General features: G+C 30.4%; 1 protein-coding gene and 1 long non-coding RNA gene across 3 annotated transcripts; both read left to right on the top strand.

The window, feature by feature from the left end:
• The first annotated feature begins 11,917 nt into the window (after positions 1-11,917).
• Positions 11,918-15,038, top strand: LOC114414078. 2 transcript variants are annotated; one of them, XR_003667116.1, is made up of 5 exons: positions 11,918-12,398; positions 13,593-13,737; positions 13,982-14,205; positions 14,516-14,886; positions 14,960-15,038. It is a non-coding gene; the product is annotated as an uncharacterized LOC114414078 (long non-coding RNA). The 2 variants fall into 2 exon arrangements; XR_003667115.1 differs by lacking the exons at positions 13,982-14,205; positions 14,516-14,886; positions 14,960-15,038 and having other exon boundaries at positions 13,593-13,892.
• Positions 15,039-21,562: 6,524 nt separating this feature from the next.
• LOC114416692 (myb family transcription factor EFM-like) lies at positions 21,563-25,053 on the top strand. Its single transcript, XM_028381663.1, has 4 exons — positions 21,563-21,969; positions 22,543-23,178; positions 23,713-23,789; positions 24,235-25,053. The coding sequence occupies exons 1-4, from the start codon at positions 21,771-21,773 to the stop codon at positions 24,724-24,726; spliced, it is 1,404 nt and encodes a 467-aa protein (XP_028237464.1). The 5' UTR covers positions 21,563-21,770; the 3' UTR covers positions 24,727-25,053.
• The last annotated feature ends 1,290 nt before the right edge of the window (positions 25,054-26,343 follow it).

A 26,343-nucleotide genomic window follows, 5' to 3' on the forward strand; every position in this document is an offset into this window, starting at 1 on the left:
AAAAACATTGTTCTATTCTTTTTAAGTGGTATACCTAATACAAATACTTAAAAATAATTTGGTATAAATAAACACTACACTGTCTATACAAAAATATTCATTCTAAATAAATAAAAAAGAATATATAAATACTCATTCATAAATAAATAAATAAATTTATAAAATATTTTGACCATCCATGTTTTTATATTTTTTTATAAATGCATATTTCACCAAAATTAATTTAAGCAACATATCTTAGAAAAACACGTAGATTTGGTATGTATTAAATATATTTCAGAAATTAATTTTCAAAATTTATTTGAATTCATTCACCAGGATCTAAGTTTTGCGGCACATTTCACTTAAAACACAAGTAAGAAAAGGAAATATTGACGGTGCAGGTTTGTGTAAGATCTAACAACTTCATCCTAGTTTTTTAGACGGAAGAAAATTTTTAAATAAAAAGTTTGAATTAAAAATAATTTGTTTTTTCAAATTAATTATTACTAACTTTTTTTTCTTTATTTTGCCATTATTTAAAAATACATTATTATTTATATTTTCTTTCTTCCTGTTTTTTTTTTCTTCACACCCTTGCAACTCTTTAAAAAAAAATTTGAGTTATCACCAATTCACCATAACTCAGGAAATTAAATAATTATTTTTAAGCAACGGATCCATCCTAGCTCCAATAAATTATGAAAAGTGGGAAAAAAATGAATGAAACTCAGTAGTGAAACAAAATTTTAACACAAGTTAATAATAAAATTCAATATATATTTTTTTATCTAATGCAAAATGACCTAAGAACATCTATTGTGTTGAATTGCTTGCTTATTGAGTTGTTGAAGTAATTTTTTAATGGGTCATACACATTACGCTACACTTAAAATCTTTTACTATTTCTCTTTTTTTTAAGCAAACTATTATGTTCTCTAATAACATACAATTGTGAGTTTCTTAAATAATGAGTCTAGTTGAAATTATTTATTGAAAAATAATTTTAAATATTAGAAAAATAGATCTCATAAATAATTAAAAATAACAATGTTTATCATAACATCATTTTGTCAAACAAATAAAGTTGACGGAAAAATCTAAAGATAAAGAAAAGTTTGAAGACTTTGACAAGCAAAATATTTGTTCAAATATTAAAATTAGAATTAAAAAAAAAGACTGAAAATAATTAATTCGAAATGTTTTTCTTTGTTTCTTCTTTCCTAAATGAGTATTAAAATATATTTAATTGAGTATTAAAATAACTTTTGACAAAAAAAAATTCATCACTATTTAAATATAATTCTTTTTCTTTGTTTCTTCTTTGCTAAATAATTTTTTTTATTAAATTTATTAACAAAAAATTCACATAATTAACAAATGAGGTTAAAAATAATAAAAAAATGACAAATGTAATAAAAATAAATTACATGTGGATTATAATTAACTCTAAATTTAAAGACTTAAAACATAATTTTCGTGTCTCATGAAAATATTTTTATTTTTGTTCTGAAAAATTTGTTTAAAAATAATGAAAATATCATTTTTTTAAATCCTACAAATATATGAGATAACTATAATTATTTAAATTAAATCACTGTAACATATATTTTCAATAAATCAAATTAATATATACAAATATTTTAATTTATTTTTAATTTAAAGATAATATGATAATATAAATATAATAAGATTTCATAGAATTTTTAAACAATATTCTCCATATACCTTTTTATGAAGAAAAAAAATTTTATTTTTATAATAATTAAATCAAAATATATTAGTTATAAATTTTAATTTTTTTACGATATAATTGTTTTTACCAACATTCTATAAAAATTCTATAAAAGTTAAACTCTATTATTAAAAACAGTTTTTTTTATTTTCAAATTAACTAATATCAAATAATTTATATAAATATGTATTATGTTTAAATGATAATCATGAAATAATAAAATTAAAATTACGAAATTCATTTTAAAAATTTAGTTTAATTTTTAAATGTTTACCTTTTGAATTTTTTATTTTTTATTAATTATTATATTTTTTTAATTAAAATATAATTAATAACACAATATATGATTTTTTTAAAATGTATAAATAATTAAAAAAAAAGTTTATATTAACATCGGTTTTTTTGGAAAACCGATGTTTACATATCATACGTTAACATCGATTTTTCAAAAACCGATGTTAACATCATTAGCTAACATCGTTTTTTCAAAAACCGATGTTAACGTGTATGCATTAACATCGGTTTTTTGGAAAACCGATGTTAAGAAGGATACTTTATTTACAAATATGCCACTGCGTTTAACTTAACATCGGTTTTGTCCAAAACCGATGTTAATAAGCCAATGTTAAAACTGCTTTTTATAGTAGTGTAAATCCCTAACTCTTCAAGAACAAGAAAAAGAGGGAATTAACTAGATAACAAACATTAATTCACAATTCATCAATCGAACAATAATACGTGTTTCAGGATATTCACAATTTGTCCATGAATTAAATATGAAACCTAAGGATTTGAGAACAAACCCACTACCTCACAAGAAATCACATATAGTAAGAGTGAAAGTCACTAATGACAAGAGAATAAATATAAATATAGGAAAACTAACGGGAAAGATGCACACATACAACAATCGGCACACATGCAGTAAGCTTGTTGGGTTTGAAAAAATTAAAACCTCTTTAGGAAAGCTCTCAAGAATCAAAATCAGAAGCAACAATGAATGCAAAAAAGAATGATGGTATGCTTTATTTTTACTTAAAAATTATTATTTCTTCAAATATCAAAAAATAATATTTTAATCGTAATATTGATTAGTTGGGGAAAAATTGCAACTTTGGCCTTAGTTAACACAAATTATCAATTTAATTACCAAAAGTATCTAGATTTTGCCCTTTTTAGTTTTAAGCCCATTAACTCTTAATTGGTCATTGTCAAAATATCAAATGAATGAGAATGCAAATGAGGATGCAAATGCAAAGCTGCAAAGTTCACACGGGTGCATAAGCAGAAAGGACAAAAGAGTAAATCATTGAGAATGTCAGCTTAGCAGGATCAATAACAAACTCTCCATCCAGAATCATCTATTTTTTTCTTTTTTTGTTTTTCAGCATTTTCTGTTTTTGCACTTTTCTTCTCATATAAATAACAGGCATCAGCCTGATGTAATTTCATGAATTGAGTGTCAATTCAATTCTCCATATTGTCTCCTTCCTTGCTTTTATATTCATTTATTAACATGGTATCACAAAGCATCTAGCTCCCTGTCTGCGTAACTCTGATGGCTCGTCTAGGCGGTTCCGGCAACAATCATGGAGGTGGTCCTGCAGATCCATCACAATATCCTTCCAGCCCGTATTATGTTCATGCAGGAGATGGACCTTCGTCTGTACCAGTCACTCCTGTGCTAAATGGCTCTAATTACCATGCATGGGCTCGTTCTATGAGATGTGTCTTGGGTGCTAAGAACAAATTTGAGTTTATTGATGGGAGTATACCCATTCTTGGTAGCTTTGACCCAAGTTATAAAGCTTGGTGTCGTTGCAACATGATTGTACATTCATGGATTGTGAACTCTATATCAAAATCAATCGGCCAGAGCATAGTGTTTTTGGAAAATGCTATTGATGTTTGGAATGATTTGAAGGAGAGATTCTCTCAAGGAGACCTTATCAGAATTTCTGAAATTCAACAAGAGATCTATGGCCTCAGGCAAGGTTCCCTCTCTGTTACTGAATTATGCTCTGAGTTAAAAATACTTTGGGAAGAACTTGAAACCTACATGCCTATTCCATGTTGTTTCTATCCTGTTAAATGCACCTGTGCTGCAATGAGAAATGATAGACATTTTCATTCTCTTAATTATGCTATAAGATTTTTGACTGGTTTGAATGAGAATTTTTCAGTAGTGAAATCTCAGATCCTACTAATGGATCCATTACCTAGCCTGAACAAAAAATTTTCTATGGTTATTCAACATGAAAGACAAGGGAACTTTGCAGTTGGAGATGACTTTAAGGATCTTATAAATTATGTTGATTATAAGAGGCCACAAGAAAGAGGGAGAGGTTCAATACAAAACTCGGGATCAAGGAGAATTTGTACCTATTGTGGAAGAAATGGTCACACAGTGGAGACTTGCTACAGGAAGCATGAATTACCTCCTCACCTTCAAAAAGGAAATGCCTCAATGGCAAACAATGCTTTCAATGATGCTGCATATTCGAATGGAGATTTCTCAACTAATGGAGAAATGCATACTGCTCCTCCCAGTTTCACTCATGAACGATATAAGAAACTGCTTAATCTGATTCAAGGTTGTGGTATTAATCAACATTTTGCTACCATAGCTAACCAAGCTAGCATAGTCACTCAGGTTGGTCATTCACCAGCTGAAAATCAGAAATCAGGTAAAATCTACATCTATTCCTCTTTTAATAGTTTTTCCCTTGGCTGTTGGATCATAGATTCAGGTGCTAGTGATCATATATGTGTTTCATTAAAGAGTTTTCAGACTTTTAATGAGATAAAACCAATTAGCATAAGATTGCCTAATGGTCAGTTTTCAGTTGCAAAACATGCTGGTACAATCACCTTTTCCCCTGGCTTCTTCATTACAAATGTACTGTATGTACCTAATTTTTCTTTAAACTTGATATCAGTGTCAAAATTGGTTTCTACCTTAAAATGTGTTGTCTCATTTAATGATTCAATTTGTCTCATTCAGGACCAGAAATCTCAGAGGATGATTGGTTCTACTGAAAGGTTTGAAGGGCTATATCACTTAGTTTTTTATGCCAAGCATGCCTCTTGTTCCAATGTTCAAGCAACTGATACATAGATTCTACCAGAAGAAGCCTTATGGCATTTTAGGCTAGGACACTTGTCAATTTCTAGAATGATTTCTATGAATTTAGAATTTCCTTTTATTGTTGTTGATCCAAAAGTTGTTTGTGATGTATGCCCTTATGATAGACACAAGGAATTACCATATAATACTAGTTTAAACAAAGTAGATTCACCTTATGAACTTATTCATTTTGACATTTGGGGGCCTATCTCCATACAATCTATTCATGGTCATTCTTATTTCTTGACTGCAGTTGATGATTTTAGTCGTTTTACATGGATTATTTTGTTGAAATCAAAGGGGAAGTAAGGCAATATATCCAAGATTTCCTCAAATTAATTGAAAATCAACACAATGCAAGAGTTAAGGCTATAAGGACTGATAATGGCCCTGAATTTGCAATGCCACAGTTTTATGCCTCAAAAGGCATAGTTCATCAAACAAATTGTGTGGAATCCCCACAACAGAATGGAAGGGTTGAGAGAAAGCATCAACATGTACTCAATGTGGGGAGAGCACTTCTTTTCCAATCAAAATTACCAAAGTAATTCTGATCTTATGCCATTCTACATGCTACTTACATAATAAATAAGGTGCCTAGCACCCTGCTAAAAAATAAATCATCTTATTTTCTTTTGTATAAACATATACCTAATTTACATGGTTTGAAAGTTTTTGGTTCCTTATGCTATGCATCCATACTGCACTCACATAGAACAAAACTTGCACCTATAAAAGCTAGGAAGTGCATTTTTCTTGGTTATAAACATGGTGTGAAAGGAGTTGTCTTGTTGGATCTCAGCAATAGGGAAATTTTCATTTCTAGAAATATCACTCACCATGAACATATATTACCATATAAATCTTCTTCACCCTTGTCCACCTGGACTTATCATCCCACACCATCCGCTTTACATCGTCAAAATAACACTCCACTACCTATTCATCAACCTACACCACCATCCACTCTTAAAACATAACCTACATCACCTACCACCATTCATCCAGAACCTACAAAAGCTGGAATCTCTAATTTTGAACCTGCTCTGAATCCTACTGCTCCAGATATGGCATAAACTACTACTGAACATATAAGGAGATCACAGAGGCAGAGGCACCCACCACAACATTTAAGTGAATATGTGTGTAGCCTTTCAAGCAGTTTAGTAGATACAATTACCTCAGGTATCTCCTATCCTATCTCATCCTTTCATTCTTTTTCAAACTTGTCACCTTCACATCATGCTTATTCACTGTCAGTCACACACAATTCTGAACCACACATATACTTGGAAGCTAGTAAGCATGAATGTTGGAATAATGCCATGAAGTTTGAATTGGATGCTCTTGAGAGGAATGGTACATGGATACTAGTTGATATGCTAGAAAATGTAAAGCCAATTGGTAACAAGTGGGTATATAAAGTGAAATATAGAGTAGATGGATCTATAGAAAGATATAAGGCTAGATTGGTGGCTAAAGGTTACAATCAAGTTGAAGGCCTACATTTTTTTGACACTTTTTCACCAGTGGCTAAGCTCACAACAGTAAAGACTCTGTTGGCCATAGCTTCTGCTCATAGTTGGCATTTGCATCAACTAGATGTCAACAATGCTTTCTTGCATGGTGATTTACATGAGGATGTTTACATGGTTATTCCTCAAGGTGTCCAGTGCTCCAAATCCAATCAAGTATGCAAATTGCTTAAGTCATTGTATGGTCTCAAGCAAACAAGCAGAAAGTGGTATGAAAAGCTCACTTCATTGCTAATAAGTCAAGGCTATCAACAATCCAATGCAGATCACTCATTATTTACATTTTAGAATGGTAAAAGTCTCAAAACTCTTCTTATCTATGTGGATGATGTGATTCTAGCAGGAAAATCCATTGAAGAACTCACTAGAATGAAGAGAATTCTGGATTCCAGTTTTAAAATCAAAGATTTGGGAACATTGAAGTATTTTTTTGGGTTGGAAGTTGCACACTCCAAGTCAGGAATCTCAATCTGCCAAAGAAAGTATTGCTTGGATTTGTTGCAAGAATCTGGTCTGCTTGGGTCTAAGCCTGCCAAAACACCACTTGATCATTCAATTAGGCTGCATCAAGATGAAGGGAAACCATATGAAGATGTAGCATCCTATAGAAGATTGATTGGGAAACTTCTGTACTTGAATAACACTAGGCCTGACATTACATTTGCCACCCAACAATTGAGTCAATTCTTAAGCAAACCTACTATGACCCACTATAATGCTGCCAGCAGGGTTGTTAGATACCTCAAAGGCAGTCCTGGCCGAGGTCTATTCTTCCCAAGAAAATTAGAAATTCAACTGCTAGGATTTTCTAATGCAAATTGGGCTGGTTGCTTAGATTCAAGGAGGTTCATTTCAGGATATTGCTTCATCTTGGGTGCATCTTTGATCTCTTGGAGAGCTAAGAAGCAGCATACAGTCTCAAGATATTCCTCCGAAGCAGAATACAGGGCACTCTCCACCGCTGCTTGTGAATTACAATGGTTACTATATTTGATACATGATTTACACATTACTTGTACAAGACCACCTGTCCCATATTGTGATAATCAGAGTGCTTTGCACATAGCTGCCAACCCGGTGTTTCATGAAAGGGCTAAGCATCTTGAAATAAACTATCATTTTGTTCACAATAAGATCCAAGAGGGTGTTCTTCGCTTGCTGCCAATCTCATCCAAGGAGCAACTAGCTGACTTTTTCACCAAGGCATTACCTCCTCCTTCCTTTGTTCCATCTATTTTCAAGCTGGGCATGATTGACATTTACCATGCTCCAGCTTGAGGGGGGATGTCAAAATATCAAATGAACGAGGATGCAAATGCAAAGCTGCAAAGTTCACATGGGTGCATAAGCAGAAAGGACAAAAGAGTAAATCATTAAGAATGCCAGCTCAGCAGGATCAATACCAAACTCTCCATCCAGAATCATCTATTTTTTTGCTTTTTCTATTTTTCTGCATTTTTTGTTTTTGCACTTTTCTTCTCATATAAATAACAGGCATCAACATGTAATTTCATGAATTGAGTGTCAATGCAATTCTCCATATTGTCTCCTTCCTTGCTTTTATATTCATTTATTAACAGTCACTTTTAACAAATAATAAAGCTATGTATTAAACTATAAAAATCTGGTTATGCCAGTCTTTTGTCCTAATACCACTGATTACTAAGCATGAGATAATTATAAAGGCAATGTGATACCTAATCCAGATGAGAAAGAGAGAGTTAAATGAGGTAGTATTGATTACAAATTATTGTATCTCTAAAGGAATGGTCACAAAGTATAACAAATATCTGATAATATGAAAAAAAATGTATAACAAATCTCTCAAAAATTTAGTCTTGCACATAAAGCAACTATGACCAGAGACAACTACTACAACGATTCCATGCATTAAAAGAATTAGAGTCTAGAACCACAAGTCACAATGATCATCTTCTTAAATAATTATATATAGGAATCATTTATAAACGACGAAGAAAAGGAAAGTCATTGATGTGAATCAAAGAAGCTCTTAAACATTCTTCGTTTTTAATCACTTATTTGAATATCATTGTATTAGTTCCTAAACACTTAAATATTCTTTATATATCTGTTAGATAGCATTGAAAGTTTTATTTTCAGGTATTTGAAAAGGCTTTAGAAGATACAATATTTAGAGTTAAAGTTTAGGGAGGCTTGTCAAATGAATGTCTAGCTAAATGTAAGATTTATGTTATATTTGAAGTGGTTATAGTTATAAAAAAAAAATGTATTGATTTGCGTGTTAATTATTTGAACCTAGCTCTCTTGAAGGTTTGAGAGTGAACTAAGAAGTCCCTTGATTGTTATGTTCCTCGTCTTCTTGTTTCATTTTAAATTTGGGCCAGTCTTGTGAAAATGCTCTTTTGAAACTGTTTCCAAACTAAGATTTGATCAAACTCATGCATGTTCAAGAGAATTGTTTGAAACATACGAAGATCATTTCCAAACTTTAGAATAAGTTATTTTGTCTTTATTTCTTTGGCTAGTGAATGTTCGGAAAAAAAATTATTTTACCAAAAATCATTTGGAGACAGATTCACTCTCTTCTTTTTGTTTTTCTGTGTTATTTTAGAAATATATTAGAATTTTATGAATAAATAAAAAATATTTTTTATTGGGTATTATATTGAAAATTAATTTTATTTTTCTCTATCCAAAATGAATATATGTAATAATAAAAAATCAATGAATTAATAAACTAAAAAATAAAAAATAAATGAAGTAATAAGTTAAATTAAAAATATAAATTAAGATAAATTCTATGAGACATTTATAATGATAGAATTTTAGTATTATATAGAACTATAAAAAGATGGAAAGATGAAAAGACGGGGGGAAAATTAAGATTTTTGATAAAGAAAAAGATGAGAAGCGTGAGTTGCACACCTGTTGACGGCCGGTAACCAACTCACATATAATCATGTTATATTATACGCTAATTAAACTTTATTATAGATTTTACATGTTTGCCTGCACGGTGGAAGTAGAAAGGAAAACAAATTAGTTAATGTAAGTAGCAATATTTTTCGAAGAGAAATAATTGTCGTTAAAAGGTAGAATGATTCTTTCAATGGTAATGTTGGAACTTCATTGGTCACTTTGTGCCAATGACATTCCTACAGCTTTCTTTATTCCAATTTTATTCGTTATTCGTTAGTCTTCTGCTTTTGTTAATTAAAGCTTTTGACGCAAGAGCACTCTTGTCTTGATTTATATTGGATTCAAAGAAATAGAAAGGAAATCTTTTTTTTTTTTTTTCCCGAATATCCTTTTTCCTAAAGCCAATCTTATTCTTAAAAATAATCTTATTTGAAATATTGTCATATACTAAATATGCACAATTTTTTTTAACAAAGATTCAAATTTGATTTATCACAGTAAATTAATTCCTTATGCTGAATTACTAGTTCCTTCTGTTAGACTTAACTCTCCTTGGTTGGAGAGAAATTTTTTGGCATGAGTTGTATGAAAGAAAATGTTAATTAGTATCATAAAATATTTATTAACGAATTAAAAAATATATATTTTTATTAAAATATATAAAATTATGTTATTCATAATTTTTTATACTCTTTTTATGATATTCATATTAAATATTTTTTATTTGATTTCCTAAACTAATATCTTAAAGAAATTAGTCACCCATATCCAAAAAGAATAATGAGTTGAGAGTCGTGTATTGGTTAACTAATATTCATAAATGTTAATTAGTATCATAAAATATTATTAAGTAATTAAAAAAATATTTTTATTAAAATATATAAAATTATGTTATTCAAATTTTTTTTACTCTTTTATAATATTTATATGAAATATTTTTTATTTTAATTTCTTAACTAATATTTTAAAGAAACTCGTCACCCATATCCAAAAAAGAATAATGAGTTGAGAGTCGTGTATTAGTTTGCTGAACTAGTTCCAATACCATTGTGGGGTCGTAATAGTCGTATATATAGCATTGAAGATATACATTTTTATTTTTCTGTTCTGGGAAATAGGGAATGGTAGAAGGAAGGAATATTCTGCGTCCTTGTATGTTACTGTTCATGGACCAGACAAAAGGGATATTCGAAGGAGGATATGGAAGAACAATACTACACATGTCACCCACAACACTCTTCCCAGTCTTCCCTTTTCTTTTTTATGAGTATGTTTTTTCCCTCTAAAATTTTCTTTTGCTTTTCCTTTCTAATAGAGAACAAAATAAAAGAGATGAAAATGGATATTAAAGGTATGGGTTGTAGTCTAGCTTGAACGAGAAGAATGAAGTTGGAAAGCAACGAACCACTCATTATTAATTGTATGCTCAGCTCAGGGACAGGGAATTTGATGCACTCTCCCTCTTACGCACACTAGCCTTTCCCTTTTTTATTTTTAATTAAGAAAGAATCACATTATCTTTTGTTTCTCACTGTCCTTCTACTTTTACTCTTTTGGTTGTTAGGTTCCTTTTATTTAATAATAAAGAATAAAGATCAATAAAGAGGGCACTTGACTCGGGGCAGCCTAACAGATCCAAATTAACAATAATTAAACCTTAATGCGACCATTGTAAAAATAAAAAAAAGTGACTAGCAATCAATATCTATATACTAAAAGAGAAGTAAATGGAAAATACTGAAATACTCATGGTTGAGAGGTTGACAGCTGTCCAAAATTTTGGTTTTTTGGTCAAAATACTCATAGCTGAGAGTTTGATACCTGTCAAATTTTTTTGTTTTTTGGTCATTTATGCCTTTCTAGGTTGGGTTGGTTTTCTGCCACCTTGTTGCCATGTGTTTTTTGGTCCATTTCCTTGGTTTTTTTTGTCTTTTAGGCTTTTCATTTCCCACTCTCTTGGTTGCTCCACGTATTGTTCCAGATGTCCTCTTTTCTAACCTTTTCATTTTCCACTCCCTTGGTTGCTTCACCTATTGTTATAGGTGTCTCCTTTTCCAATCTTCATCCCAAGTCTTTTCAGTTTTCTTTTTATTTTTCCATTTCTCTTTCTCCCGTGGCAAAAGGCTCCTTTCTCTTTCTCTCTCACTCACTTTCTTTCTCTGTACAACTTGGAAGCTTTCTCTCTCTCAAAACAAAGCTCCTCGAGAGGGGTTTTGACGAAAATGCAATTGAGGTTTTAGCTTCAGGGGAGAAGCTCATTAACAAAGGGAAAACAAGGGAGGGTTAAGGAGACAGAGGGTGTTTTGAATGAAGCAGTTTATTCTCACTGCCATGGCTTCTTCTCAGTTCAGAAGATTATCAGGTTTCACTGCTTTGCAGTTTTCTTCACGAGTGTCCTTTTATAGCATTAACATCTCGGTGTTATATTTTTTCTTACTGATTTTTCAATTTTGTTTTTGGTTCCTTTTTATTTTGTCGGGCTATCGTCGAAGAAGCATCCAACAAGCATGTTTTTTCCTCTTTTGTTGTTATGCATGTTTGTTTCATTACTATTTGTTTTTATTTGTAAGGTTCTAATTTTGTTTATTGTTATGCATGTTTGCTTCTTAATAATAGTTTTTTTTTTTTTTACTGATTTTTCAACTCTGTTTTTGGTTCCTTTTTTATTTTCCCGAGCTAATTTTTTTGTCATCTTCCCCATATGGGTTGTAAGTTATGTGTTTGATGAAATGCCTAAATGAAGTTTTAGTTTTTAATCTTAAAAATTCATGTGCATCAGTGCACATCCTGCAAATTCCACGCTGGGTGTCTAATGAATGATACATGCAAGATTTTGATGATAATCATTGTAACAATTGATTGGTATTGATATCATTTATATTCTTTAATTATTTTAATCCATTGTTCAACAGGAAGAAGCGCAGGTTTTTTTCTTGTTCTCTCTAAGTTTGTGTTTTTTTATTTTCTTTAATTATTATTATTATTATTATTATTATGTAGTTGGGTATCCTTTTTTATCTTATAATGGCCGAGTGAACTTTGAAATTTTTCTTTGAGGTTCCTGGTGTGTGTAGGTGGTGATAACAAAGAAAATCAAAAAAGGTCTTAGAAGATTAAAAAGGTACTCCCTTGACTTGGTTCCATTGCCTGTGCTTAAAGTCTTTATAATTATTGTTAGTCAAAAGCTTTATAAAAAGTGATTTTAAGATTCTGAAAAAAATGTGAGTTTTTATAGAGACTGTTTTAGAAGCTATTATTATTATTATTATTATTATTATTATTATTATTTAGTTGAATGTCCTTTTTTTTGTTATAATGATCGAGTGAACTTTAAAATTAAATAGTCTCTAATATCTATTTTAAGTTTATAACATATGAAGGAAATTCTTTGGGCAATTATTTTTAACATTTTGCTTCTCAAGCAGTAGAAAAGAAGCACACTTTATTTTATTTTGATTGGTTCACTTCTTTTAATGGGTTTGAGTAACTAATGCACCTAAATCATTGTCCTCCTTTTAAGTTTGGCTTAGGACGTGTATAAACAGCACTGGTGTGGATAAGCATTCTTTAGGGAAAATGGCATCAGTAAAGAGACAAATGAGAAAGCCAATCACATTTAACTTTTGTGTGTTCTGCCAACCATTGTTAGCCTCCCGAGAGACTTGATGGTTAAGAGCATTGATCTCTTTATTGCATTATTGATGCTAAAAATGATGTGGTGTATTGCTAATTTGTTGTCGTGGCATATACTAAGAAGATAATATGGGGTATTGTTAATTTGTTCTTATTCATTTAAAGTTTTATTTGAATTTTTTATTTTAATTTTGATATGGTGGGTGCAGCTGAGGGTTACACACATGGGGATGTATTTTTACATTAAACAAGAACTTCTATCATTTCATAATATATCCATTGTACTGATTGTTCACTTTTATTTGATGAGGCTGCAAACTTTTGCTTCCCTGCTTCATTCTTTTAGTCAATATTTTGTATTTAATTAAAAAAATGTTTAAATTGCATCCCTTGATATAAAAAATTATAATGTATGTACCTATTTCATTCTTTTGAAAAATAACTCCTCGCCATCCGCTAAAATTTGTCCATTTTTTTATACATTTACCTCGACAAACCTGGGGTTTTTGATGCATACAAGTATTTTTGTTGGAACGTGGATATATAGTTAAAGAAATTGCTTAGTACTTTACTGATATTTCTCAATTCTTTTAAACACATTCTTTGCCTTGCTCTATTTTCCCATTTTTTTTTCCTAAATCATGCACACATATTGGCTGATAATATTAATGTACTGTTGCAGGCTTTAATAGGTCGAATTGGTTGCCTTGAGCAGCCAGTGTTAACATGCAAAGTCGGGTGGGGATTCCAATGATATGTCGACTGAGGTTGTCAAGAATTCTTGGAAAAAAAGAGCAAAGGAATCAGTCATGATTAGCAAAGGGGAGGTAAAAATTGCATCTGTAGGCTCTTCTTAGATGTGGTTTAATGTTGATGACTCAAATGGTTTCCCTGAATTAGGGAAGAATTACAACTATATAATAATTGCTCAACTCTTGCTATATGGATACCGTGTAACCATGACAACTTTCTCTTTCTTTTTCCTCTTTTCAGGCTCTTTGGAATTTTTTACAATAGTAGTTACTGCTTTATATATCAAAATTTAGTGTTTTTTCTTATGCATCAATATAGGGCTCTGATTTTGTGGCAAAAGCTGTGGATTTAGTAGCCAGAGAATTAATAACAAGTGCATCACTAGGACAAGGTTTGATCTGCGTTGCTTTTTTTCTCTTGCTATGAATCCTGATATGTGCCAAATTGAATATAGGCTTCCTGCAATGGTAGTTACACAGGTACAGCTTGACCGTGCCAAGGTATTCACGAAGTCTGCAGTTCTAATGAATTTAGAGTCCAGAGTATGCTCTTTCTAACTCTCACTGGTAGTTTGAATGATATCTAATTTCTTTCATTTGAATGATATCTAATTTCTTTCATTTACTCTTCTCTCCGCACCTGAATTAAAAATAATGTGTCCCTCTTGTATCTTTGCTTCCTTCTATATTATGATATATTTTGCCAAATCCCCAAAACAACAAAAAAAAAATGATTGAATGTAAATAGGGAAATTAGGTATATTATTAATCTTCTTTATAAAGGAAATGTTGAATAATTCATTATTTATATTATTACAATAATTAATATTTTTTATATCCTTTGGTTTATCAGAAGGAGTAGTGGATACAATTTAGGATCATTGTTACAATAGGCAAAATTGATGGTGATCGTACATAGTGGCTAGGGAAGGATATAATGGCTACTACTGCAGTTATTGGACTCGGTGGAGGAAAGAGACTCTTGAGTTCATCATACCATTACTTTGATATTATAGAAAAGCTTTCTTATGGCACTGATTTTGGATCCACACACTATCAAATTGGATTTAAGTATTATGACTTTTTCATCGTAACCATGAACATATTTCATTTTATGTTGAGTATTGGCAATTGTTCCTTATGTTATCATGTGCTTGGCATGATATCAGAAGAGAGCTTGGAATGGAAATAATTGAGGAACATACGGTGATGGAATATTCTAAGGTGATGCATCCTGCAATACTTAGTAGTTTTTTAGCAGATTTTTGTATGTTTAAATGTTATTGTTTTTTGACAGGTCAACAAGAAATGTGAAAAATGTGGCCATGGGGAAGCTATCTATTATACTAGACATGTATCTTTAATGTAGATTTGCCAATTCAATTTGAAGCTCTTATTTAACAGTTTAAATTTATTTATTTTAATCATTCTAATTTCAGATGAGATCAGTAGACAAAGGAAAAACTACTTTCTACACATGTACCGGCTATGGTCATCCGTCTCAAGAGAATTAGTGGTTTACTTTAAGGTTATGCTTAGTTTGGGAGAGAAAAGTGGAAGGAAAAAGAAAGATAAAGAGTGAAAACTGAGATGATTTTTTGGTAGGGGAGAAAATGAAAAGAAAGTTAATTTTTCTTCTTCTTATTTGATTGTCTATAAAGGAAACTTTGTTGGTTATATCATATTCCATATTACAAAACTTCATGCCACAAAAGAACTGGCCAAAGCATTTGCAAATTAAAAAATTACGAGCATAAGGCTACATAGATAATTCAACGTAAATGATATACACAAAGTTAAATATTTATGTTCCCCTAAGCTTTGATGATTACAAAATAAGGTTTGGTCTTTAATTAAATAAAGTGTTACTAAAAATAATCCCACAGACAATGGGAATAGACATGGCAAAAGAGGATTTCATATATAAATTCATAGTGCTCGAATATCAGTGTTATTCAAAAAAGAAACTATACACATATAAATATACAATTCTAAATACAAATCTATTAAAATGCTGGAATGAAAATATATCCCATGTGAAAAATAAATAATTTTTAAAGTGCCACAAATTTAAAAGGGAGATTGGTTATTATTACTAATAATAATCGAGTGACCCGCTGCTGTAATTTTGTTGTTGTTGTTATTATTATTATTATTATTATTATTATTATTATTATTATTATTATTATTATTATTATGTGTTGTTAATTTAATTTTAACAAGTGTGTTTATTTTTTATCTTATTAACTTTTCAACTTATTATATATCCTTTTTTATGTTTTATTTTTTAAATCACCCTTTTCTTTTTCAGTTAATTAATAATGTTTATATTTTTATCTTGCTGATTGCTTCCTGTATTCTTACATAATATATTTCTGATTTTCTGTGTATTTTAGTTATTTCTCTTTATATTTATGAGTGAAATCAAATTATACTATGAATTTCATATTTATTGTAATTGAAAATACTCTACTAACTTTAATGCTAAGATTTACACGGGAGACAAATCACGTCGGTAGTATAATGAAAAGTAGAAATTTTCCTTACCTTCTCTTTTTGTATTTAATTAATTAATTAATTTCTTTTGTTATTATTATTATTATTATTATTATTATTATTATTATTATTATTATTATTATTATTATTATGTGTTGTTGATTTAACTTTAGCAAATGTGTTTATTTTTTATCTTATTAACTTTTCAACTTATTATATATCATTTTTGATGTTTTATTTTTAAAATCAGACATATACAATAGTGAGTAATTATATAAAAAATTATCTATTTGGCACTTTAAAAATTAATAGTGAGTAATTTTAAATTTGTGACACTTTAAAAGTTATTTATTTTTCACATGGGATATATTTTCATTTCAGCATTTTAATAGATTTGTATTTAGGATTGTTTATTTATATGTGTATAGTTTCTTCTTTAAATGCAGTTAATAGAACATGAACATGGATTTGAAATTGATAATTTTTCTCTCTTATTCCAGGTAATTAGAGAAAATAGTGTGGTCACTGATGAAGTGCTTGAAATTCAAGTGTTTAACTGTAAATTAACAATTGTTATGTGACCTCACAAATGTAAATATGGAGTAATTTATATTATAATTGACATACTGTGATATATTTATAAAAAAAACTATTTGACTTATTTGAAATTTCAATTCTCAATTTAATTACACTTTCTTTTTACTTTTTAACCCTTTTAGTTTTAAACACTTATTTTGTTTATTATGTTTGAGCCTTATGAGATTCATCTTAATATAATTTGTTAATTTTGTGTTCTGAAACAATTATTTTGCATGAACATCAAGTTTCCTTAATCAAGTGATTTATGTGTATGCACAGATTTTAAATTCGCATAAATAATGAATTTCAAATTCACATAAATATCAACCTTTGAAGTTTGGTTAATCAAGTGACCCGTGAGTACGCACGAGTTACTAATTAGTAAGGAATAAAAGTTTCACCTCCATGAGTTTAGGTTACGTGGACTTGATATAGTGTAAATCTATCAATTTATCCTCCTATATACCCCTTTGCGCGTGTGATAATGGTCATGCAACCTTTTTACATTGTGATTTAATAAAATTCTTTTTAAGATTAATTTTAAATTCAACAGCTTACCATAAAATCCTTGTTTTTAATGTGACAGTTTTTCATTTGGTCGAATAACGAAAATTGTATAGATTTCTATTTTCTGTCTTCAATCATCATTAATCATTTGACCATTTTATTAATTATGAAATTTATGTTTCAATTATCATTAATTATTTTTAATTACCGTCTTTATTAATATTAATTCTTCAAACAGTCATATGGTTCCCTTCGGTCTTGTAATTAAATACGAGTCTCTCTGACCAAGTTTGTCACACCAAGAAAAAACTTCTCTTCTCTTCCTTTCATTTTTCTTCACTGCTCCTAGATTCAAATTTTCTCCCTTTCTAGTTTTGTAGCCTCAACAAGTCAAGTTCTTGTTGTATTATGCGGATTTACATAGGATACCGTGGATAAATCCTTCAGAACATAACTCATATACACACCCGGTGAAATAATTCTTCGTGATCTTCAACAATGTTTTCAACAGACAACAATACATTTGTGAGCCAAAATGTTGTTGTTATTGGCAAACACTATTTACTATTAACTAGTATCGATGCTAATGACAACCCAATTAATAAACAATCAAACTAAATATATAATACATTAATAGTTTGGGGAGACATGTTAGTGGTTATTGATTAAGCAACTTGCAAATTGATTCTTTACACCATCAATTTCCTCAGTGGAGAAAGGATTTGGATTCTCAATATTTTTCCAATTTCAGAGCATAAACCCATTAACTAGATCAATCCAAATCAAACTGAAGAGAAAATTCTCAATTAGTTTGAATCATCGATTCGATTTGTATTTTGAAAGTATAAACCTGATAAATTTGTTTCAAAGATCAAATTTGAACATGTAGAACTCAAACTAACTTAAATCCATATTATTTAAAAAAATTATGTTGTTTAATTCTATAATTCTATGAATTTAATGTTTTATAATTTTTTATGAACTAATGTTAGTTAGTTTTTTTATTAATAAGAAAATTTTGAACTCACGACTTCTTTTTTCTCCTTCTTTCTTTCAACACTAAATTAATTTTATAACTCCTTTTAATGTTTTGTAATATATTTTTGGATCGAGTGTCTTAAAGACATTAATTAAAGAATCTCAATAAATATAATTTTTTTTTATTAAGAATTACGTTGGGATTATATTCAAAATCAAGAGGAAGTACACTGTTACATTTCTTAATAAAAAAAAACTTTTCATTTTGTATTTCTTAACAAGTACCTTTTAATTAGAACACTAACTAGCTTTTTCCTATAGTTTTAACTCAGTTCCTTCTACGTTTGAAGTTTGCACATTAAAAAGGTCCTGTACTGAAGTTACATCTCTTTCTCGTTAGAAAAATGTTGGTGGAAAGGATTAACCCTGTAGAGTATTGAATCCTATAGAAACTCTGATAATTTGAAAAATCAACCTTACAACGAAAAGTTTAATCTAACCTGACCTGGATTTCCAAATATCTTGCCAAAATTTAACAAAAAGAGCAAAAATCCGTTTGCATTGTAAAGGGGAATCTTCTTGGCTTCATACCCACTTCACTAAAGATAGTAGCAGAAGAAGATTCTCCGTTGTTAGCATCCTTTATCGCTCTTTTAGGGAGGTGATTTTTTATTTCTGCCCTCTTTAAGCTTCGTGAGTTGTGTTCCCTTAATTTACAGTCACCGAATTGGAACTAAGATATTCGTTGCTTGTGCGCAAATATTTTATTCTATATGGTGAATGTCTCATTTTTTAGAATTAGATATTCCTCTTTTTAATTTTCTCTCTTAATGCAATCAAATCCGGACAATTATGCAACTTTTGGACTCGGAGAAAGTTGCAAGGTGGATTGATACTAAACCTATTTTGAATATGTGCTTTCTTTTTCCCTTTCTCTTTATTCAATGTGGTGGTGAAAATTATGTTGATGGTATATGCTCTCCCAGCTCAAAGTGGTTGCTATTAATTAATTAATCATGGTAGAATCATTAATACCTGCTCTAACAGCAATATTGCATACTACATAGGTAAGGACACCTACAAGTACAACGTTGCCCTACACATAGCCAACATTTGGTACCCAATTGGCTTGATGGACGATTATATATTCTCGTCACTCCTTAAATTTGAGTTTTAATTTTGCTACAATACAAAACTATATGGCAAACCATCTATTTTTATTTAGTGAAAGTGAAGAACTATAGTATCATACTACTTAGTTTATATTTCATGGTGTTTGGTCTAGTCTTAATAAGGAATAATATATATATATATATATATATATATATATATATATTTATAAAACTAATACCATTTGAGAATGTTAATGGTGAAATCCTACATGGCAAATGACATGTCATCATCTCCTTATAAATACAAACTTATCATTGTTAGATAAAATTGACGGTCACAGCTTAATTTGACATATTTTAAAAATTAAAAAACTTAATTGAACTAAAAAAAATCAAATCAATCCAGTAAAACATAAATTAGAGGAATAAAAAATTAGTTTATTTTTTAATAAATTATTCCAATAAATTTTATGATGATAAAAATTTATGATAGTTCTCAAATAGTAATAGATTATTAAATAAGTATTTGATTAAAAAAATTTGATAAAATGATTACTTTTTTTCAAAAGTTATCTTAGAAAATAATAACTAATTAAGAATAGGAAAATACCCTTAAATTAAACTAAATATGTGTGGGTTACTTACCCAAACACAACTTAAACAACAACTATAAAATATAAATTACATACCTCATGACAAATACACATGCGTTTTCCTTGTTTAAGATGGACCACTTGATCGATGTTCTTGTATATGCATCATTATCCTTGTGGTTATTGCACAAAGAGAAACTTTGAACCAAAAACTCATGGATATCCGCTAAAGCAAATTCAATCCCAGGTTAAAAGAAAAAGAAATCAAAGAACCAAAAATAAAGGAACAAAGATAACACACTGTTAGTGAAGTTTGATATAAAGTTGCTGGAGAATCTGAGTCTCATTTACAATACAGAACTGCTATTTTAGTTCAAAAAAAGTCATACGAAAATTGACAACACTGTTGTTTGTTAAAGGTTAAATAAAGAATTAATTCCTAGACGACACTATTTTTTGACTTTGTCTCTACTTGATTGTTTTTTGCATTTTACCTCATATATATATATATATATATATATATATATATATATATATATATATATATATATATATATATATATCCTACTTCCCTCCATTTGTCGACATTAATTATAATGGTAATATAGTATACTCCTATAGAAAGTAAATACAAAAAATTGTTTGTTAGTTATAGGTAAAAAAAAAATACTACATCTAATTAATAATGCTGAAACGTGGACAAATGGGAAGGACTATTTTGTAAATGTCTTTTTCATGTAGGAACATAAAGCCTAAAACTTTATTTCTCATCATGAGTATTAATCTATTGGTGTTTTAGGCTCTTTGTCAAGAAAATTCAGCAAAAAAAAAAAAAAAAACAAAGCCTAAAACGAAAAATGTAGAGACTAATTAAGGACCTGTTTCAATCCCTTCTTATTGCTGATAAAAAAAATCCCTTTTTATTTTAAAAATTATTTTCTAAAATAATTTAAGCTACTCGTCAATCAATTTCAAATCCAAAATCTATAAAAAAAATTTAAAATTATTTATAAAACAATAGTTTTAAAAACCAAAAAACAGAAATAGTTGGAAGATATATATTTTTCCATCTTGTTTTGTTTTTATCTTGTTAAATCTTTATTAGTTGGAAAAAGATACTCATAGAATATATATATAAAAATAAATCCTAATATTAGAGCACAAAAAACTGATTAATACGTAGTATTCTCGAACTCTTTATTATCTTCTCTTGGCAGTAACTTATATATATATGAATAGAAAGTGCAAATAAAAAAAACTTGTGAAAAGAAAGCTAAAATTAGGGAGGTACAAGAGGGATAGAATGAAAGAATAAAGTATACAGGGGAAAAATAACAGTAAAAAGAAGCTTAAGAATCATCTTTTTCTATATTGTTGATTTTGAATTGATGCAATAACACTCAAAGTAATTTGCTAAAACCAGGCTCTAAGCACAAGACTCTGTTGTCAGATTCTCTGATTCCTTCTCTCATTGCACCTCTCTCATTTTATTTTTTTAATTTTTGTTTTTGAAGGAAGTTAAATTGTTCTCCTTTATCCCCCCCCTACTTTTCTTCTTTTGTTTTCTCTCTCTCCAAAACCCTACTTTATTCCATTGAACTCACTCCTAAAAAGAAGACGATCCCCCCTCGATCCTCCTTGTGTTCACAAACAACATCACACCCCTTTTCTCTCTCTCTCTCCCACTTACACTAGAAAGGAATAAGAGGCCAAACACCCTCTTTTCCTATTGTTTGTTCCTACATACCTCAAGTGTTGTCATTAGCATATTTTCATCCTAAACAATAGTTCTTGTTGCTATATATTCGTTATCCTTAATTAACCACATACGTGAAATTTAAAGATGCCATCACAAGCAGAGCTAAGCATGATGGATTACAAGCCCTACAGCTACTCCACACTGCTGAAATCATTTTTAGATCAAACTGAAACTGATCAGACCTACAAGCTTGAAGAGTTCCTCTCTCGCTTAGAGGAAGAACGTGTCAAGATTGATGCCTTCAAGCGCGAGCTTCCTCTCTGCATGCAACTCCTCACCAACGGTACAAGTTTCAATCAATCATCATCATGGTTTCACCAAAGAAACATATCAAACGTAGTTGATGATATTCCAAATTCCAATGAACCAATTAAAACATGGAATGTCCTAAACCCTAAAGTTTCATCAATACCCCATGATGAAAATATTATATATACTTTTATAAAAAAAACTCAGTATATTCATCTTTTTTTTCTTCTGTTCTTCCAAATAATATAAATGGCTTTTGTATTAAGGTCTTTTTTTTTAACCTCTTGCTCTCTTTCTAGTAGTCTTCTTCTTTTGCTTTTCCTTCTCATGTAAAAGTGAGAGAATTACATCTTCTTTATTGTTATTAGAGAGTTGCTATACATAACCACAGAAATCTAAGAGTTTTGATACAATTGTTTGGGCACATAAAAAAAGGGGAAAGAAAGTTTCTCAATATACAAAAACCCTTGGAAAAAATTTAGGGTACCATAGAATTTCTCTTATTATAATTTATTATTTTGGTATACACAATCATTAGTCTCAAATTTTATCCTTTTTGAATGCAAAGTAACAATCTTAATTTCTTTCAATCTTCAATTTCGCGTAGCTGTGGAGGCTTCAAGGCAGCAACTACAAGCCTTCAGATCAAACCAAGGAACGAGGCCAGTTCTGGAAGAATTCATGCCAATATTAAAGCATCCAAACTCTCAAGAAAGCGCTGAAAAAACATCAAACATATCTGACAAGGCGAATTGGATGACATCAGCTCAACTATGGAGCCAAGCAAGTGAAGGAACCAAACCACAATCCACAATTACATCATTACCTAAAGAAGGTGCTGATATTGGCTTTAGCGTGAGCCCGAAGCTAGCCCTAGACAACAAACATAGGAATGGGGGAGCCTTTTTACCATTCTCAAAAGAACGAAACTCGTGTCAAGGATTAAGGGGTCTTCCTGAGTTGGCCCTTGCATCTCCTGAGAAAGAAATTGAGGAAAATAAGTGTGAATTAGAGGCAGAGAAATGTTCGAAAAGGGAGAATCCAGGCAAAGGAGGGAGTTGTGAAGGGGTTAATGTTGATCAGGGAAAAAGTGCTTCAGTTGCATCTGAGGCACAAACAGCAAATACTACCACCACCACAACTAACACTAGTGGCCAAACTCATAGGAAAGCAAGAAGGTGTTGGTCACCGGATTTGCACCGTCGATTTGTTAATGCTCTTCAGATGCTTGGTGGATCTCAAGGTATCACCAATTAAATATATTTTTTGCTCTATTGAAATATGACTCTTATTTTTTTTTATTTTAAAAAAATCATCTGTTTTGTTTTTTTATTAAGAAAAACACCCTTTATGAAAATATAATTAAAAACATAATTTTTATGCATTTTAAAGATTATAAATAGATAAAATTATTTTTTTAAAAAATAATTGTAGGTACTAAAAATAGATTTGAAAAGATTACCTCATTTGTACTTAAAACAAAACTATTGCAGAGAAATGGTAATTTTACATAAAAATAATTAAGGGAGAGAACAAGATACAATTATGGGATGTAATAAATGATACAATGAAAGAAAATATATATAAAAATAATATTGTATAAATCGATGCATGAATTATTACATGGATAACACATTTCTTTAGCAATCCTGAACTTATTTTTATAAGCTACATAATAATCCTGACCGGAACTATAATCATTGCTGCAATCCAATTATAATCATTGCTGCAATCACTAATAAGTGTTCTCTTTTTTTTGTTGTTTGTCACTTTACAGTGGCCACCCCAAAACAGATTAGGGAGCTGATGAAGGTTGACGGTTTGACCAATGATGAAGTTAAAAGCCATCTCCAGGTACTTCTCTCTCTGGATTGTACATATAGACAGGAATGAAAGAGCTACTTTGTTGTTGTACTATTATTATTGCTTCACTGACATCTTAGTTAATATCACTTTGAACAATATCTATTATGAAGATGTAACCAATTAATCACAAGTGAAGCCTAAACAATTTTAAAAGAAATATTTTACTAACGAGAAAATTATATATTATATTTTTGTTAATATGTGATATTTTTTCTAATAAATATAATATTTTTTGTTTTATAAAAATTAAAAAAAAATGTATTTTTGTTGGGTGTCTAAAACTTATATTTTAATTACTTTACCCTTAAACCAACTATGCATATAGTTGAGCATTTGGAAATACTTTTGTTTTTGGTTGTCTTCTTTTTTATAGTTCCTTTGTCTTTTTTCTTGCACTTTCTGATCAAGTTCCCATGTTAAAATTTGTTCACAGAAATATAGGCTTCACACTAGAAGACCCAGTCCGAGCCTACATACCGGAGGACCAACACCCCAGCTTGTAGTCCTTGGAGGAATTTGGGTGCCACCGGAATATGCCACAACTACAGCAGCCATGACAAATTCCGGTGACCCCACACTCTATGGCCCACATCCTACCTCACAAGTGGCACCACCACACTACTGTGCAGCCACCCAAATGCCCCAAGAATTCTATAACTCAGCGTTGCCGTTATCGTTGCTGCCACCACCACATGACTACACCCTTCATCATCATCATTTTCACATGTACAAGACAGCAGCACAGACACAAAACTCTCCGGAGTCCGATATTCGGAGCAGTGGCGACCGGTCAGAGAGCATTGTGGATGGGAAGTCGGAGAGTGGTAAATGGAATGGAGAGAGTGGAGAGAAGAAAGGGTTGGCAGCACTAAGAGATCAAGAAGGGGAAGAGAGCACTGGAAGTGAGATTACTCTTAAATTCTAGGGCTTATGTGGTTACTATGAGAATCAATTTTAGAACTTGCTAGGATTTTTTATTTTGATTATTTTTAACCTTGCATGATAGCATGCATCCCATGTTCAATTAGTCATTTAACACGAGTGGGAGGAAGTAACAACCAATTAAGGAGAAGATATCCTCATAAATTTAAACTTTTCATAGAAATATCTGTTTGTATTGTAAACAAGGGATTGGTGAAGGTAAGGGCATAAAGTGTGCGTCTGTTTTGTTTCGCTTTGTGTGAATACGTGATGTTAACAACATAATATGAGAGGAAGAATTCGATTATATATATATATATAGTTCTTGGAATTTTCTGCTTCTCTTGATTACATATTTGCCCTTTGATTTTTTAGATAATGACAATGGCCACAACACTCACCAACCCTTGGTCCCAACTCGTTGGCCAATATTTTAATTAGACTATTGTTCGGAATGATTTACAAGAAATGTTTCTCTATAGCTTGGGTAGGGTGGCATTGGGTTCCATTTGTGTTACTCCAAAAGATCGACTCACTAAAACTTTTTTGAAAAATGAAGTCAAAACTTATTCAAGTAAGTAATCGTTATAATATATGGATTATTTTTTATTATCGTGTTTGGATTAGCGATAATATTGACATTAAGGATAAATTACTGTAAAATCAATACAAAAATAATTATTTATTGCTTCAAAATATCACGCTTATCAAACATGCATGCACGGTACTTTTAAATTGTTGTCTGCAATCATAATTGTGGACTTAATATAAAAGTTTTTGACTCACCACAATAGCATCAGAATTACAAATGACTGCATTAATCACACTTTTTCGTAATTATCCGTAACAAAGGTTTTTCGACTTAGTGCAAGCAAAACCATGGCAGGAACTTTGTTGGGTACCGGTAGACCACTTGGTTACCACGTGAATTCCTCAAAAGGTTAGCAGCTTGAGAATGGCAATAAATGAAACAGAATACTGCAGAAGGTAATTCATTGATCAAATTCTTGGTTTTTAAGATGCTAAAATACTTTTGAACAAGTTAAATGTACCTTTTCCGTTCTTTATTACTCTTTTCTTCTGAGTAGGATAATGCGCTCATCACCGCACACGATAAGATGCAGGATTCCGACACAGATCTGGTTGAAGCTGATCTTCGTCCGTTTATTATTTTCTCAAAGAATGGGCCATAAAAGAACCACCGAAAGTAAAGAATTGAAGTGTATTTTTCTTTCCACCTTAAGTCTTTGCTGCACTTTCTTGCTTTCTTTGGCTTTTGTAATATGAAAGAAGAATTATTATTTTTTTTCATATTAAAATAGTATGTATGCAATGGGATTTGCACCCATTTCTGATGTTATTGGTATATCTATCAATGTTTGTCGTGGCTTACCTTCTAGGGAGCAACCATATCTTGAAATGAAATTGGTCTATCTATTGAAAGATCATGCTTACAAAACAATGAGTTACGGCTTACTACTATAAAATTGTTAGTGGTAAAAATTAATTAACTTTTTTGAAGATATATTAATTTGGAAATGCATTTGAAATGAGAAGATTTTATAATCTCTTGATTATTCTAAAACTGTTTGATGACATTTTTGTCATAAATTTTAAGGAT

The sequence above is a fragment of the Glycine soja genome, chromosome 6 (assembly GCF_004193775.1).
Source record: "Glycine soja cultivar W05 chromosome 6, ASM419377v2, whole genome shotgun sequence".
In the NCBI taxonomy this organism is placed as follows: domain Eukaryota; kingdom Viridiplantae; phylum Streptophyta; class Magnoliopsida; order Fabales; family Fabaceae; genus Glycine; species Glycine soja.

Excerpts from the sequence above, each read along its gene's own strand:
- LOC114416692 (XM_028381663.1), top strand. The coding sequence starts at position 21,771 with ATGCCATCACAAGCAGAGCTAAGCATGATGGATTACAAGCCCTACAGC. Across the intron at positions 23,179-23,712 it reads GATGCTTGGTGGATCTCAAG|TGGCCACCCCAAAACAGATT; the intron begins GTATCACCAATT and ends GTCACTTTACAG. Across the intron at positions 23,790-24,234 it reads AAGTTAAAAGCCATCTCCAG|AAATATAGGCTTCACACTAG; the intron begins GTACTTCTCTCT and ends ATTTGTTCACAG.